This window comes from Argiope bruennichi, chromosome 3 (assembly GCF_947563725.1).
Source record: "Argiope bruennichi chromosome 3, qqArgBrue1.1, whole genome shotgun sequence".
Lineage (NCBI taxonomy): Eukaryota > Metazoa > Arthropoda > Arachnida > Araneae > Araneidae > Argiope > Argiope bruennichi.
The window spans coordinates 70,194,662-70,212,776 of NC_079153.1; the positions used below are offsets into that span (position 1 = coordinate 70,194,662).

At 33.4% G+C, this 18,115-nt stretch overlaps 1 protein-coding gene across 1 annotated transcript in view; it reads right to left on the bottom strand.

Annotated features, from left to right (window-relative positions):
- Positions 1-380: 380 nt before the first annotated feature.
- The window catches only part of LOC129963096 (elongation of very long chain fatty acids protein AAEL008004-like), a 29,532-nt gene continuing 11,797 nt past the window's right edge, over positions 381-18,115 (bottom strand). Inside the window, exons 2-7 of the mRNA XM_056077153.1 lie at positions 7,000-7,190; positions 4,831-4,911; positions 4,139-4,195; positions 3,377-3,482; positions 2,895-3,031; positions 381-1,751 (exon numbers count right to left, since the gene is read on the bottom strand). Coding sequence (XP_055933128.1) covers positions 1,302-1,751; positions 2,895-3,031; positions 3,377-3,482; positions 4,139-4,195; positions 4,831-4,911; positions 7,000-7,190 — 1,022 coding nt within the window. The 3' untranslated portion in view covers positions 381-1,301. The remainder of the gene's footprint in view (positions 1,752-2,894; positions 3,032-3,376; positions 3,483-4,138; positions 4,196-4,830; positions 4,912-6,999; positions 7,191-18,115) is intronic.

Here is an 18,115-nt window from a genome sequence, read left to right on the forward strand (position 1 = left end):
CTGAAATATATGGAGAAAGTGAATTTAACATTTAAACAATTGAACGTTTCGTTTCCTAAACTCATTCGCTTATTTAAAATCAGTCTTCTATGCATTCGAAGCATTTTAACCTGGAGAGAATTTGAATGCATATTCGAAATTCGGCATTGCAGTTTGAAAAATACCGAGATCATATTTGGTCCAACTTTGTTGACAAATGTTAAGTGCACAAAATTCTCTAAACGAAGGATATTTCTATAGCAACAAGAAAAATGCACATATTCATTTCATCTGATTTATAATTTAGTAGTGTAAATATACAGACAGGAACGTAATGTTTTGTATGTGTATGATAAGTGAACCACTATAGAATAAGTTTGCAAGTCAAATTCAAAACAAAGTAATGTATAAAATTTTTTAATACATATAAACGAAATGCAAAGTATGAACATTTATTTTACACTGTAGGCAAATACAAGCAATTAAATTCAAATGCAATACAATTGCTAGGAGTTTATGAATACTGTACAAGTTACGTTCGATGCTTCACGTGGTCCCGAAGTTCCAGACTATGCCGAAACTCGTATCAAAAAGGCAAGATTGGCATAATTAAAGTTTCCGAGTTACTTAAAATGTGAAAAAATATTGTAAAAACATCTTTGGAATAGTTAGGAAGTGTAAAAGTTAAAATTCTTTTGCTGATACTGTTAAATAAAATTTGTACAAATCCGTTAAAGATGCAATGAAGAACTGGCAGGAAAAATTGTTTAAGCCACTTCGGCAGAAGGCCACCGAAACAGTCAAGAGTAACTTTCGAGCGATAAAAAATTTAACAGAATTCTTAAAGTTGAATCGATGACCGATTGAAATTGTAATGCATTCTCAGGGAAAAGGAAATGTTGTATTTGACTGAATTGGCCCTCGGTTATAGCCCCCCTAAGCTCTGTGTGAGTTCTCAGCCTGGGAGTAATGCTGGACTTTGATGACAGCCACCAAATGGAGGCCATTGCACTCCGATTAACAGGTTTTAAACCTGAACAGATATGTACCTAGCCAAAGGCTGCAAACTCGCGTCTGAACCTTACTTTAATTCTCGTTTGGAGTACTTGCAAGTCTAGTCGCATCAAGTGCGACTGACGAAGTCCCTTTCAGAAACATATACAAATGAAGATTAAATATTGGTTAACGTTCACATGACTTACACAACGAAGCAACTAGTTCAATGTACAAAGGCACTGTAAATGAGTGATTTCGTGTGCTAAGCCTTATGGCGAGACATCGGACTGATACAAAGTCCTTGGCGGAACAGTGCCCGAGGAATGCTATTCATCACAGTCCTTTTTTGTCGTCGTCCTGTGCACAACTCCGTTGGAATGACCGTTGCTGATTCCGTTTGTGTAGCCATTCTCTGCAGGCTTGTGATATCCATTTTGTTTGCCTACTCCATTCACTCCATTAACGCCATTTACTCCATTAACGCCATTTACTCCGTTTACTCCATTAACGCCATTCTTCACAGTGCCGTTGCAGTGGCCATTAGCTTTGATGCCATTTGACATGGAGGAGCCATTTGTGTAAGCTGCTGATCCATTCAGAGCGGCTTTTGCTTTCATAGCAGCTCTGTGCCTGCCGTAGGTGTTCTTGTAGAAATCGGCGAAGAGGAACCAGAACAAAACGGCATGGAATCCGATCCACCACATGAAACCTCGTGGATAGTTGCATTCTCTAAAGAGCAATTGGAAGGAATGGACGAAAATGGCAATGAATTGAACCTGGGGAGAAAAAAGAGATTGAATTAGCAATGAAGGGCTAAGTTAATTAAACAATATCCGTTATCCGATATGTAGGGCTGATATCAGAAGTAGTTTTAAGTTTTTACATCTTAAAAGGCAAACTGGACAATATTCAAAAACTGCCCAAGTAGTTAAGTATTCACACTAAATGAATATAAGAAACATGCAGTATTTCATTGCTGCATTTGGTCGATGCTAGGCAGAGTATAATTATTCATAATAAAATCAAATGAAGCATATTTAAAATTCAAAAATGTAACAAGTTTAGAAGAAATCCACACAATAGTGCTCTTAATTTTTTTTTTGCAAGAAGTTTCTAGCCGATTTATAAAATTTAGGTTCGCGAACGAAACTTTATACCCAAGAAGTAGAGGAATTTTCAAATACAGTTTTAAGAATATTCAAAACTTCTAAAAACAGCATTCAAATACTCGGTATTCTTAGATTACCCGAAATTTTTCCTTAACGATTCCGTTTTGTTGAGAATGCATTTTCGCAATGCAATCCAGTTTAGAGATTAATAAAATATACTGGAAAAGCTAAATTGGTTAGAATTAAAACAATAAATGTTTATTGTTATAGAAAGGCACAGACAGATATTTTTACAGTCATTTCTCTCTCAGAAAAATTTTATTCGAATATTAAAAAGAATAAAAATTCGAATGAACTTTCGTTAATCTAATAACAGTAACGCTCTAAGATTAAAAGGCTAGCAATGATGAAGAAATTAAATGCATTTAAAGTCTTATATGAAGTTCGTCTCAAAGCCGATAAACAATTTTGATTGAGTCGTAAGCGGGTTCAAAATAGAATGCATCGTAATCTTAATTCTTTTAGTAATTAACGCAAGCTATAAAACAAGCTTGGTGAATCAATCCAACGCATGCGACTATTTATCAGTCGAAATTCATTCTATAATTATGACTATTTGATAATTATTTTTCGGTTTTCCACAGTTGCTACAGTTTTGTTTTGATATCATTGATGCAACGATGCATTAGAAAATTATGCTCTTAATTAGCTTTAAGTAAAAAGATTTTATTCATCCCAAAATTATATTAGAAAATTTGGAATGAGCTAGTAAATATATAGACATATATTCTATAATTTTATGAAAGTTACCATTTGGAATGCTGTCATGTATTTCTTCCACCACAAATACTTGTTCATGCTAGGTCCAATTGCAGCAAGACCATAATAGAAGTACATCACAATGTGGACCAAACTGTTGACAAAAGCGAAGAACGTACTGTGACCACCTGCAATACAAAATGTTTTTTTTGAGAATGGCATTAAGAAAATTCAATCCTTATTAATACATTTTGTTAGTAAAAATTATGTCGAAAAGATCTCATTCTCTTGGAATGGAGTTTTTAAAATTTCATTATCCGTAATAAATAAAAAAGTCCAAGATTTGGAGTTCTGCAGTATGCAAGTTTAATGTAAAATCTCATGAACCACTTTTAAACAAGCCAGATCGTTTCCATTAATTCTATCTTTAGCTGTCGTCACGTAGAAAGCAAGTCCAGTCTCTTTGTTTAAGATACAATTTAAATGAATGTGATTATAGACTAAAATTTGAAACCCAATTAAACGCAACTCACCTGGTGTAAATTTTACTCCCCACCAAACACTCATTGGCATAATTCCGTGGTGTATAACGTGAAGTGTCGAGATGTGGGAGAATTTCTTCCTTAGAACGAAGAAGATCTAAAAAAAATCGCAATAAGCAAAAAAATTCAGAAATTGAAGCACAGTACAGTTAGAATAGAATTAAGTTCACATGAAACAAAACTAAATTCGCATTAGAATACTACCTGAAACATTAAGATTGTAGAAGCTCTAATAAGCAATTTAATAAAAGATCTATCAAGATCCAATCAAGACAGCTTTATTTCGCATATTTAAATAGACATTAAAGCACCAATATACTTATAACGACGGCATTAAGTTCTTATAATAATTTATTTTCAGTCACTGCTCAGGCAGAAAATTAGTTTTAAGAGGAATTCATATTGAATCCCCCCCCCATAAGAACCCCTTTGATAACTGCTTGATAAAACGCATCAATTCTGAATTCCTGAAGAATGTACCTCTTTCTTGTCGTTTTGCTTAAGAAAATCTACGATGAGCTGGAATTCGCCACTTTAGTTCAAGAAGTTAATTTAAAAATTGTCATATTATAAAAATATGGCGGAAGTCAACCAATTATGCTAAAATAAACACAACTTCGATTCTTAAAAACCATTTTCTAACGAAACACACAGGAAATATTTGGGCAATTACATTGATATATTTTTATGAAGATTTTAATTAAAAGTAGAGCAAGATTGCAAAACGGTTTTATAAATAGAAGATATACTCACAGTGTCAGTAAACTCCAGGAACTTGGACAAATAATACCACCAAGCTAGGTTGGCCATCTGAAAAACAAAACGTCAAGTGAGCAATTTTATTAGGATTGTCAGAGTGTAAAATTAAGTGTAAACAAGAAGTTTCTCTAAAAATGACTTTGTAGATATAAAACAGAACTCCTGTACTGAATATCCGAATTTAAAGACTGATAGCGGGAAAATGACCCACTTGGTTTTATAAGATGAGGATCAATAAAAATTATGTAAATGTGCATATATTGCAATTAAATACTCATTAAAAAACGATTCTGAAAACTGATCTAGCTATTCTCTTACGTTCCTCTGCATGAATATTTAATTGGGGTGGTTTATAAACTAAGCACATCAATTCCTGTCATCCCCACTTTTTATTGAGCTAACTTGATTTAAGATCTTAGTTACATAGTATAAACAATTATTATATGGATTAAAATCTTAAGTATTTAAAAAAACTTTAGATTGTTTCCATACGAGTTGTCTCCAGTTATTCTGCAGTAAATATCGAGAATTCTGTAATTCAATATATGAATCAGACGTTTTGTGAAGTCAACCTGATTGCAGAGCACAATAGTTTGGACCACCATGTTTATTAAACTTGACTTTCCCAATAAGTCCCGATAATTAAGCAGGTAGCATTATTACAAAGAAAAATAGAAATTACTTACAGCCGTGGCATCCGGATTATCTGTGTAATCCACCGGTTGGCACTTCCAGTTATACTTTCCAAACCATCCTAGGATACCCAACTGCAAAATAATGAGATAGTATTAAATTTTTGATACCGTGAAATAAGACTAAAAGTATTGAAATATTTAACGAGTGTCTGATGCAGCATTTCAGATTTTTCTACTAAAAAGACACTTACGCAGATGAATCCCGATTTTAATTGAGGTTGAACATTACGCGAAATGGATTACTTGAACATGTCTCTAAATGAAACGCATGTGGTCATTCTAGTTGTGCTATTGCGAGTTTTTGGAAATTGTTTAAAGAATTAAATTTTGAAGTGAGATCCTGTAATATTTTCCCGAGAAATGTCTGAATTTATGCACCACATGTACACCCATTTTTTTCCTCAGTGTTTTTTTTCAGTATTTTTTTATAATAAGATTTTAGATTTAATGGTCTAAAGTATTCATTTAAGGAGTTATAAAAAAAAAATGGAAGACGAACATGACAAAAGTGAAGGTGTATCAATATATTAGAATACGATGAAATAAATTTGGAAGTTTTTGAAAGTTTTCTGCTTCAAGTTGAGTCTTTTCCATTTCAAATTCCGTCTTCCTATAATATAGCTCTTACCATTCTCCTGAAGCACAATTTATTAAAAAGTAATAGTATTCTTAAGAGATTTATAAATAAGCATCTGGTATAATTTACAAGATATTCACCTTCACATTGGAGAAAATTTTCCCAAGTAATAAGGCTAGTTCATAAGTCAATTTGTCCGCTGAAATTACGACCTCTTAACTTCCTTTTTGTATAACTCAAATGAACAATACTATGGCATCAAGTCCATTTATGTAACAATGGAGTAACCGATATTAAATTGTTTATAGGCACATAAACCAAGAGTGTCACCGCCAATTATTGTAAGTGTCGAAGAGTTGCAAAATAAACGTGCAATCAGACAGACCCAAGAACAATTTAACGGATTCCAACAGATTTAGATTAAATTGTTTAATCAAAATAAAATTAAGTTTAAATCTTTATCCTAGCTCTCTTTACATTAAGAAAATTTTGTCAAGTTTATCTCCCAACGAGATCTTCATGCTATACCAATAGGAGAAAATCGTGTTTAGCTCTATTAATGTCGCATTTTGATGTAACACTAGGGCTTTGAACACTGTCAAAATTTCCCAAACCTCCACGCCACACTACACTACAATAGGATCAGGTTTCCTCACCGATGGCACAAAACTGATCTTAAATAAAATAGTTTCAATTAGAGCCCTCTGGTCCGTAGAAAAGATTTCATGAAGCCAACAAACTTGAAAACGTTTGGGAGTTGGCAATACACAGCTTCATTATCACCAAAATCGTTGCTTGGTAAGTGCCCAAAACAAAGTATACTAATTGTGCAAATAAAAGGAAAATTTGTAATATATTTTGGCAAGAACTAAAAAACATTTTCAAGATTTATGAAGTATTTTCTCAAATTATCTTTCTTTTCGAGCATTGGGCGGTATTGCAGCGAACGTAGATTCCTTTTGACCGGGGAAAAAATCTCATTATGGTTGAAACTATGTGTAAAAAAAGAATGTAACAGACAGGAGTTTTTTTTTAATTGGGTGTCAAATTCAGTTTTAGTCGGTAGGAATTAGCAATAAAAATCCTAACGAATAAAAAAGTTTTTCCGATACGAAAAATTAGAAAAAATTGCTATTCAATTGCAACTTTATTGCAAAAGTTGCCATAAAGTTCAATTCACTTAATTTCAATTCTTTCCATCTTCAATCATAAGCGTGTATTTGTACTTGGGGAGAGAATTTTCATTTCCATTCTTTGTGTTAGATGGTATGCTTTCGAACTTCGCCTAGATTTTACCCAACTCTACAATATCTCATTGCGATTAAAATGCAATGAAGTTTATTCTTGTTGTATTCACATGGTAACGTGGACAAAGTCTTGCACATAAAACTTAAGGAATGGCTCGAGTTTTGAGAACCACGATCAGCGAAGACGAGCAGAAATATTTCTCGATTCGAATCACAAGAGCTATTAAAAGAAGTATTTCTATGAGAAATCTAACAGACATAAAAGCGACCGAGGTTTCAAGAATAATTCACAAGATAATATGTATTATAATGCATATCAAGTAAAAAAATGCTTACTTTTAAGAATATATAAGTGCTGATTATGACCATTACAAAGTTGTAGATTATCATCAACCACCTCATGTTGAGAGGAGGTCTGTTTCGCATTATGTAAGGACCAATCCATTTCACGATTAAGACATATGACAAGCAAATGCTTAATGTTGGAGCAGGGCCTTGCATGAAGGTCCAGTTTTGCACTCTGGGATCTATAAAGGAAAAAATGAAGACAGATTAATTAAGTAGAATATATAAATTCAAGATTTACAAAAAAAATAGTTTAAATTTACTCCTCTGTTTCGGGGGGCTACCATTGGTTAATTTAGAGAGTTTTGATGCCCAATCTCTAAATTGTAGATATAATGTATATGCGATAAGTTCACAATACGCATCATGTGCACATATTGAAAGAGTTCATTCACCTAGTAACCAAAACACGTATTTAAACATCGCAATAATCGGATTCAACAAATTCAAATACTGACGGCATATACCTTAGACGCAGAACTACCAATTTTGATATGCAGTTCTTTAACTATGAACGCATTTTAAACCATTTTGTTGCGATTTTTTTTTGTCAAGTACGAGTCTTATTAGGATGTTATATATATTATAATTAAAATAATTTAATATAGTTTTAAAAGTCAATAATTATCTTCTAAAATTCTTTTAGGCTGCTGTTTTGTTTCATTATTAGGCATAACGATTCAAATCAATGGCTTGAGGTTCTGATAATGCAAAATATTTACTAATGCATTGACTCGCATTTCATGTCGAATAAAATGAAAAATACATTTCTAAAGCCCGAACCACTTCATGCTTGTTAAATCCGTCTGGTTAATAGTCTTTCCAGTGTTATTCCTGGAAATTACAATTAGTTACTCTATCAACTGGAAATCTGGAGAAAATACCAATTATATTGCCGTCCTGAACTGACTGCTATTCAAAGTTAATCAGGTTCATTTTAAAATAGCCATATTTTTTCAAAAAAGAACAAAAAAAAATCGCCAAACTTCTTATAGGTGAACCATATAAGCATTGATAAAAAATTGCCGAAATTTGCCGCTATATTATCGAAGCTTCAATCCCCCCCCCAAAAAAAAAATCTGTTGTAGCAACTATTAACAATTGTAAGGTTTGGTATTGATATTAATTTGAGAGCCTAATTTATAGCGTTTCTTATTGTTGTATTTTCAATACATTCGATTGCAGTTAAAAAAATAGCTAGTATTCTGAAGGAGCTATAGCACGACTGTTTTTTTGAACAGAGAAATTATATACAGTAAGGACAATATGTATTCTCTAGTTAAAAGATGGGCTTAAAATTCGAAGAGAAAACATTTTAACAAATGAACATCATGAATAAACCAAAATTTAATCCGTTTTAAAACAAAGCAATTTCAGACTAAGCACTAATTGACAGCTTAATTAGTCAACATTCGAACTCGCAAACTTGATACGCAATATATATCACGCTACTTAATTTTACGGATTTAACAGCCGATGGAGCATGTTTCCGGGATTCTAATATTTACCATCACATAACTGTAAATAAACAGACAACAATACGACTTTAAATTTTCCCTAATCAAAAACTCCCATTTGAATTCCGAAAGCAAGAGCGCCAGGAATTCTCTTTAATGCCGGCTATAATCTGGCGCTCTGCATCCTTGAGCAAAGAAGTCATCCATGCCTAGAAGCCATTTTCCGCTTCGAACCGCTACCTACAGCCAGTTGATGGCATTTTTCGTACGCCGTAAACTATGGTCTCCTTTTTAGCGAGCGCGGAACTTCAGCAGGGCCCGAACTTGGCCTCGTTTAACTCAGGATGAGTCTACGACCTTTTCTGCTGTTAGCTTTTTTCTCCCTTCCTATTTCTTTTGGGAGAGAAGTTTTCAGATCGTCACGCCCCTTGGGAACGCGAAAGTTGCCCTCTTGCTTGATCGAGTTCATGGAACGGAGTAAAAGTGTTTCTTGAACCGAGGTCCTAGGGTACTTATGCATTTTATGCTGAATTGAAATGAGCCGATTAATTATTGAACAAGAATTCGGAGGAACATTAATTCATCCACTAACAAATATTTTACAAAGCAAGAAATTTTGAACAATTAATGGGAATTAACTAAAATCGAAAGATTTTAGTTCGATCTAAATGCAGACTACTGATACACGAAAGGGGAAACCGAGTAAGTGGACTAATTGCAAAAAATAATTTAAAATTGCGTAAATATTTGCAATTCCTTTCAGAAAATATTCAGGTTTACGGTGGGAAACATTCATTAAAAAAAATCAAAAACAGCAAATTCAGTGTTCATTTGTCCATGTCTAATTAGCGTCCCATAAAAAGTAATTCGAGACTCCTTTGAAAAGCTGAAATACATTTTTTTCCGATGCGATTTTAAAAGAATTAGAATCAAGAAACATTTAAGGTTTAATTTCTGCAACAAAAAATCGGCAGATAATCTTTTAAAATGAATATTAAGGAAGACCTATATTCAAACTTATAAATGTGCAAGTAATCACCATTGAAAAATTCAATAAAAGTACGACGAACAACTTTCGTATTACGCATTTTATGTGACCTTGTTTCGCATATTAGAAAAAGAATGTTAGCGAGTCACTCGCTGCCTGAAAAACAGAATTCTTGCAATTACCGGTTTCAAGTTAAAGCAACGAGGTTATAGAAACAAATTGAATTCATTAAACAACTTGAAGCCGTTAATTCCCCTAATATTGGCAATATATTTAGTAAGTTTCTGCCATTAGTAATTCAGAATTCTAGCATCATCGACATTCATAATTACCTCGAAGATAACTAAAAAATTATAAGTAAAGAATTGGCGAGCGAGCGACGGCGGGAACGCATATCCAAGCACCTCATTCATGAATCTTAAAGATTTGCAAGTCGCATTTCCCGGATATAATTCAATACAATTTAAATTTTACGATCTGAAAAGAATGAAGAGCTTTGAATATAGGAAACTGAAGAATCTATTGTTCAAGTTTTGAGGCAATCGCAAGCCAAATATTATTCGAGGAGAAACCAGACGAAATATTTTTAAAGCCCGTGCAAAAATTTGAATCTTTGCTCAGCTGGACTCCGCAATTGCACATCATTAGGCAACATTTTTACTACTGAAGGAGTACACTTATTATCGACAGAATAGGAGACAAGTTTCCATTCCAACACGAAGTGTGGAGTAGTGACCGACTTAGCTCAACGAAACCGCGTGACTAGATAGAAATGAATCCCTTAACTCGTTGCACCATCTCATTTCTATGTGGGTTATACATTCAAGAAAACGAAAACATGATCGGCAGATACCCTCGGGAACGGAAGGACGAATCGCAGTAGGCGAGGAAGAGTCGAGAATTTCAGAACGGTACACGTTTCTGCATTTTGAATATTTCAATTAAAAAAAGAGGAAAAATAATCGAACAATTTAAGATAAATTCTTTAGATTAAATTTGAATTCAGCTTATCAAAACTAAACACAAGATTAAAGCTCCAAATATGCAGATAAGTTTTATGAACAAATTATGTAACTATCGTAAACGTAGTAACTACAGTAACCAAGACTATAACAAGTACTTACTATATCCATCCTATTTTTTTTTGTTAGAAACTTTTATTCATTCAATTTAATTGAAATTCTAACTCTGATCTTATGATTGTATCAAGCTATCTAAATATAACTGAAAATGCAGAATCAACAATTCAATCAGATAAATTTCAGGAACAATAACTGGTAAATCATGCATTCATAGCGGTGCCTTTGAAAAATACGATTTCCATCGATTGCAACAAAGTTATTGCAAGATGTCTCGGTCGGTTGGTTATGCTATGACAAATCAATTTTGATCATGTTATATCAAGCAAAAAACCTTTTAAAGATAGGCAGTCTAACATGAAAGATTTCAGATACATAATATGAACAAAAGTCACCGAAATAAATGGCATTTCTTCGGTGACTTTCTTTCGGTGATGTTCATAGTAGATTCCGAAAGAATGACGACTATTTTAGAAGTTTCTTATATAAGCCTTAAGAAATAAGCAATAAATTGACACAGGTTGTCAGCTGATCACCAATAAAATAAAAATTTCAATTTCATAGGACTTTTTGGGTGAGATTAATTCCACACACATACACACAAAAACAACTAGCCAAGTTATGCCAGCCTTCAACAACTTTTTCGCTATTGAAACTAGAATAATACGCTCCAAAGTAATTCTTGGAATTGATTGGATTGGATCTACAGGAACCGAGATGTCATTAACAATTTCTTTTGCAACTTAGTCTGTCGCATATATCAAATTAAGATTTGCATTTCAACACAGAACAGTAAAAAAGTTACAAAACAAACAAAAGGGGGAAAATGCACACTTAGTCGCTCTGTTTACCACATAACTGATCATTAAAAAGATGAAAATTCCGAGCACAAAAGGCACAGATGCATTAGTTTCCCATTCTGTAGCAACAATTGCTGGTGCAACAGCATGACACGAATGATCATAGGTTAATCACTTTTCGTCGCAAGAGATACGCTTGTTTGATTCAAGTCAATAGAGCAGACAATCAGAAATATACTCGACACGCCAGCCGACTTTTTTTTTTCTTTGCGGTTCTCCGCTCGTTCGGTATGCTAAAAACACGACCGGAGGAAAGGTGAAAGGAGGTTAAGAGATGCCAGAGCGGCAAACGGGAAGAAGGAAGCGGAGTTTGTCTGCTTTAAGCAGTTTGTTTCTTCCGCAGCAACGTTGATGAACGAGCTGAACTCTAAAATCCATCTTGTGGGCTCGGCAGGGTTCACAGGCATAACGGGATGAAAGAATTCCCGTTTTATGAAAAATGCTTGCGAGTTTAAGATAATACGAATACTCGTAGTATATTTGGCAATATTTCGAGTAAAACAATTTATAGCCGTTAAGAATTCCGAACGCAGGCAGATAAATTTGCAAATATAAATTGCAATAGCTTCAAAATTAAAAAAAAAATCTAAAATAGTCTTGAAGATGGTTAAACAAATATTTAGTTATTTTAGAGGATAACAAACAAACTAAACATTCGGATACAAAAATCAGAAGAATTTAAAAACGAATGCATTGTTTATTTGCAAATATTCAGAAGTGCATACAATCTTCAAATTTTATTGAATTATTGATGATTCCTTAAGAGAAAAATGATGTTAATTGAATTTAGTTGATAGTTAAAAAGTGGACTAAATCACTTTGTTCTTTAAATGTCAGAGATTCTACCTTAGTTTAAATGACAGTGTTTATGAGAAGTTCCTTTAGAAATTGTCACTTCAAAATTAGAAAAGCGCAATTCTTTATAAAATATAAATTGATATCTGGATACGCGTTCGACTAAAATTCTATGTTAATAAATTAGATTAAAAAAGGGCAAAAACTTACAAAATGAATTGACTAAAGGATTTTCCTACCATTGGTAAAGATTGATACAGGATTTCAGGGTCAAGTACTCAAACACAAAATGAATTTAATTTCTATGGTTAATGGTGATTTATCAATTTCTAAAAGGAACTAATATCCATTTCCAATCAAGCATTAACAATCGAAATTGAATTTCAGGTTTAAGCTAATTATCTTGTTCCGATTTAGTTATATTAACATCCCGTAAAGAAGTATCACGATTGTGAATGACTGATTTCCCTAGAAATATAACTACACTGGCTAAATTAAAAACAGATCAGTAAGGAAATGGAGATCCTTCCTGATGGAACAAGAACCATATATTTACAGCAAGAACTGGCCGGAAACTCAGCTCACACCGAGAGACATCTTCGAATGTCCATCTATTAAAGTAGATATCTTAAATCCTGGCTGGTTACCGCTGATGGATCCACTTCAGGAGATTTTTCCACAGTGCTAAAGCTAGCGGCACTGTGGAAAATATCCTAGACTCTCTTGCACATGTGCACCTTTGACAATATCCTAGACTCTTTAAACTCTTTTAGCATTTCCATGGACACGACAACGATTGTGAATCAGTTTTAAAGATTTGTCATATGACCAGATCATTTGAAATTGCATTCTTTTCCGCATTTCCACTCGAACGGGGAAACTTCAGATTTAATGCGCACCAAGCTCACATGTGGTGTTCGATCTTTAGTGGAATAGGGCTTCATACCTCGTCCTTTGGCCTCAAAGCCAAGTTCTTACCCTTGTACTGTAATCACCTCGGTCCTTTTTAAGTGACATGTAATTTGTGTGAAAGAAGCGGCCATGAAAAATAATTTTTTTTTTTTTTTTTTTTTAATGCGAGAGTGAGCTTGAAAAGGAATCCAAGTATAGATCAAAGCTTATAGAAAGCTTATGTTATTCTGGGTCAACTGAAGCATTTCCTTTAATTATCGTGTCTGTAGATTTCCTGATTAAGCGATTTGCTTCCTGTAACAGTCAATGGAAATACTAGGGGGTAAATTGTCACGTGGCTTAATATCTTCAGGCTGTTTTTGGAAACATAACCAATTTGGTGGCATTTGTTTGCCATCTGTTTCACCAGTTTGTTACGCTAGGATTACGAATAAACAGTACGATAATTTGAAATTTTTAATCTGGCTGCAAATGTTTTCCAATCTGGAAAAAGTGATTCAAGCATTTGCTTGTAAGTACTGCGTATTTAATTTTAATGTAAAATTACATTCAATTCAAAAGTAATTTGAAAATTAGCAGTTGATCCAGAAGAGAGAATAAAGGTAAATTTGTAGATTGAACTTGAATTTTTAAAGGCAAGTTTGTATTTATGCTTTAACCTACACTATCGGAAATAAATTCTGCTCATAGTTTATGCAAATATCTATTCTTGTGTCTACTGAATAAGTTTTACAGAAATGTATATATCTGTCATTGTCACCTGACGCACAAGTTAAGATTAGATACCTTTTCAAATTGAGATGTATAATAATTTGAACAATTTCGATATCATTTCATTCATACAAGCATGGGTTAAGCTTCTACATGACAACGCGTTCACAAGCTGTCAGTATATTTATACAAAATATTACGATTCCGATTTAGTTTGATCCTGACTAAAATTAGAAATTAATCTCAGATGACCGTAGCTACAATTTTTGAAGAAACTTTCATTCGATATCAATTTTGAAGCAATGTAAAAACCATTATGAACGGATCTCGCGATTTTCAGCTATGGCCAAATGAGAATGGAACTTATTCTTCATGCTTACATATCAATATTCAGTGTTGAAAAGAATTACCCAAATCACTGACATGACAGGCGAATTTTAAGAGACCTGGTCATACCTTATGTATTTCACTCAATATTCCACACACTGATTAGATCAAAGAAAATGTTCTGTGTGGAAGAAATGAAATTTCAAAAATCATGAAGGTCAGGTGTTTATTAAAGGAAAGTTTTTCAAATTTACTAGAGACAGAAGAAAGAATATTAAATTGTTTTGCAAGTTTATAGTTAATAGAAATTCATCAGACAATTCATTTCTAAAACTAAGCCTTTACTTTCTAAAGGTTTTACAATCATTCATGATAAAAGAATGCATGAAGTGAAGTAATTAATGCTTTGGAAAGTAACGAGTTGTTGGAAAGGCAGTTTTTACTTCAGGCACAAAAACAAATTGCCGACAAACATGTCTTATTCCCATTGTTTTTGTAAACATGTCTATTCGACCAACAGTAACCTTAAGCTTGAGTCTTGACAAAACCGGTTATAATGGCTAAAAACCTCATTAATCAATATTTGAACAAGCTTATTCCTTTCCATGGGCACAAGCTATTTCCAGAATTCATCGAAACGATTCATTTGAAGGAAGCAAAAAAGACAGTTTTAAAAATCGAGATGTATTGCATTCACCTAATCCAGTTATTCAATAAAGGAATTATCACAAACAAGAATTCAGGAGAATCAAATTTGTTCCTCCCTCGAGTTACTGAAAGTAATTATCCTAAGTTTTAATTTGATTTTTGAATATTATATAAATTTACAAAATCCTTTGAAATTATTTTTTCCTTAACATAATTTAAGGCGGAAGCAACCGGAAGAGATTTAAATTGTTTGGGGCGTTTCCTTGATGGATGTGGGCCGCTTTATTTCAGCATTTATGCGAAAGCAAGAATTTCCGTTTAGAGAAACTGGTTGAAGTGTCGGAATTTTAATATTAAACACGCAATCTAGGAAGAGAATTGAGAAATTTCAACGATTGCTAGAATTTTAAATGATTTGGAATGAAAGAAATTTGAATATTTAAATGCCAAATATGAAGAAGTTATTTTAACTAAGAACAATGCCAGCATTATAGCATCACTTTTATCAAATGCCATAAGCCGACACTTGGATGATTTATTAGAATTTTACATAAGATAGGTATAGGTTTAGTAATTGCTACAGAACTTAATTAGTAATTGCCCACTTTTCAGTGTGAAACGCGTCATTTGCGAGGTTCAGTCAAATTTATTCTCGAATATTAGAGTTGTTTTCTTGTGTACCGCTTGAATTTTAAGTCTTTGAATCCGACATCTGAATTCTCAGTGGTGGATCTCGTTTAGCCAGAATTGTAGTTTGGAAATGTTCAATCTATCCACTACTTGCGAGTTTTATTTAGACAAAATAAAGTGGCCTCAAATTCCCCTTGATATGTTAATATTTAACAGCCTCATTCACTGTTCAGATATTTCGCACTGTTTTGATTGTAGTGTTAAAAAGTAGTGCTTGAATCTGGTTCATTTTTGTATTTAAAAGTCAGTAAAAATGGCCGACAGTTAATTTGTTGAATCTTGAAATGGCCAGTAGAAGGGTTAATAAACATTTACAGCTATCCAATTTATCAGTACAAATAGACAATTTTAAATTAAATTTTCCTGTTTAGAATCTTAAACACGAAATTTGCATTTTACAACCAGTATTGCATATAAACAATAAGTGTTAGTACTACAGTTAAGAATTATAAGCTGAAAATTGGATCTATAGCTCAATTATTCCACTTAGGTTTAACAATCGTTAGAAAGTTCTCTAAGTTAAAGGCCTTAACCACTAAAATTATATTCAAGGAAATCTGATAATTTGCAAGATCAGGCACGTGTTCGAACTTCGAATTGGTTGTACCGGTAGCCATTCCTTAAAGCCAGTAGGAAAGGAAGTAGGACGCTTTTTCTACAATCTTGAAAGGAAGAGTTTCCATTCCCAAAACACGAATATTCGAAAACACGCGTGGACAAAACACGTGAAGACCACTCAATCCAGACCCTTCCGGAAGAAATGGTTGAGTTTAATAAGACTGATGTGAACTTCCTTGTTTACATGGAGAGTAACGTGACCCACATACCTGGTCATGTCCACAATAGTGAAAACACAGCCCCAAGCCAATTTTGAAAAGGTGTGAGCAGCAAAAAGCTTAAGTCACAGAACTCGAAATTGAAGCGATGAAGCTAGAACCGGTCAGTCCTTTCCTTAAAAATCAATGACATGAAATGAAGTTACCCGAGCATTCTAGGTAGAAATGAACAAAGTATTTCGATGATGTTCGTGACGGACGCATCAGTTTTCTTAAAACATTGTCAATTCATTCAGTGAATTGACAATTCAACAAATCTGTCAAAAATGTACACCAAGTGCAACATCACAAGGAACTAGAAGTCATGCTGTCGATATGCAGTTAATGGAAAATTATCTGAAAAACCTTGGAGACTAACGATTAAGATGCATCAGTTCTATGGTACCAAAACAAGCAGTTTCTGCTTCCAAGAATTTGAAAACATCATTAAGTTCTGAAATGAAATCATTACATTCCTTTACAGTACTATAAGCTGAACATTACATTTTAGTTTTTTTTGAAGCCTAACTCTTTTCTATTGCATTGAATTTCATTTTCTGTATTTACTTTCCATTAAATTCCGAAACGAAAAAGATTTGAGGAAGTAATTTTGGGATTTAACCAAATCATTTGTTTGGCAAGCTCTTAGTCAAATATTCAAAAACCGTTCAATTTTATTAACAAAATATTCTGCTTTCACTTAACTGTCTAGTAAGCGAGACTCTAGTACAGAATTTCTTAAGTACTCCGAGAGATAGCAGGTGGCATGATCTTCCCCCTCTCTCAATAGCTTAAATCCATCAAGCATAGAAAATTTATTCTTAACTAAAATGGCGATTGCAACACTATGGAAGACATGACCTTGATTCAAGTGTGAGGAACGTGCCATTAAATTGAATTTAAATGCCAAGCGCCTGCTGCGAATGATTGAGAAAAACTAAATATACAATGTCAGTGAAGTACTTACAGTACGATATTTGTCTCAAATGTTCAGTTAAATTCTTTTCTGAGACATACTCTCATTTTTAGAATCAATGAGGCATCCAAATGTTCCCTTTTCAACCCACGATGCAAGCATTAAGTTTGTACTCAATTAGAACATTTACGACGCGAGTCTTGCTTTTGTCTAATGAGATTTATTGGTTACATTATACTTTATCTTTTTCCACAAAATATCAATTCATTAAAAAAATTTTATTCTTGGATATCCGGTTTTAACTGAAAACGAAAGGTAGTGAGCTTAAGTCTAACAAATTAAATTGATCGGTCCCATGGCAAGATTATCTAACTTTAGACGCATATCATTTGCCATTAAGTTTATCTTTCGGCTGAAGAGGAAGATGAAAGACAACCGACTCTACGCCTTTCCAAGACATCTCACCTCCACTATGGTTGAATTGGTCAGTTCTGGGGCATTGCTTTAAAACCTTGTAAAAATGCATATCCAAGCACATTGCTAAGTTTTAATATGAAATCCACTATCCTATCTTGAAGTCAGTTTTTGATTTGAACTATATTAATGTATGGAAGCCCCTATTCGAAAGTAGCAGCCAAAAATCTAAAGTTGAATTATATTTTTAAACAGCTCGGTAGGAGAAACTGATGCAGACAATTTATCCTAATGGTAGAAGTTAACGTTTTACTTCATTGCCTGGAAGTGGCTATGAATTAAATATTTTCTAATCATTTTTGGAACTTAGTTTAGCTTTTTGTATTATGCGATATGATTAACAGGATAGAACCAATTAATTATGACCAATAAGTGTTTACTCATTGTGACTGCATTTTACGTTCACATAATTCTTTATATTTGAAAATTCCATGC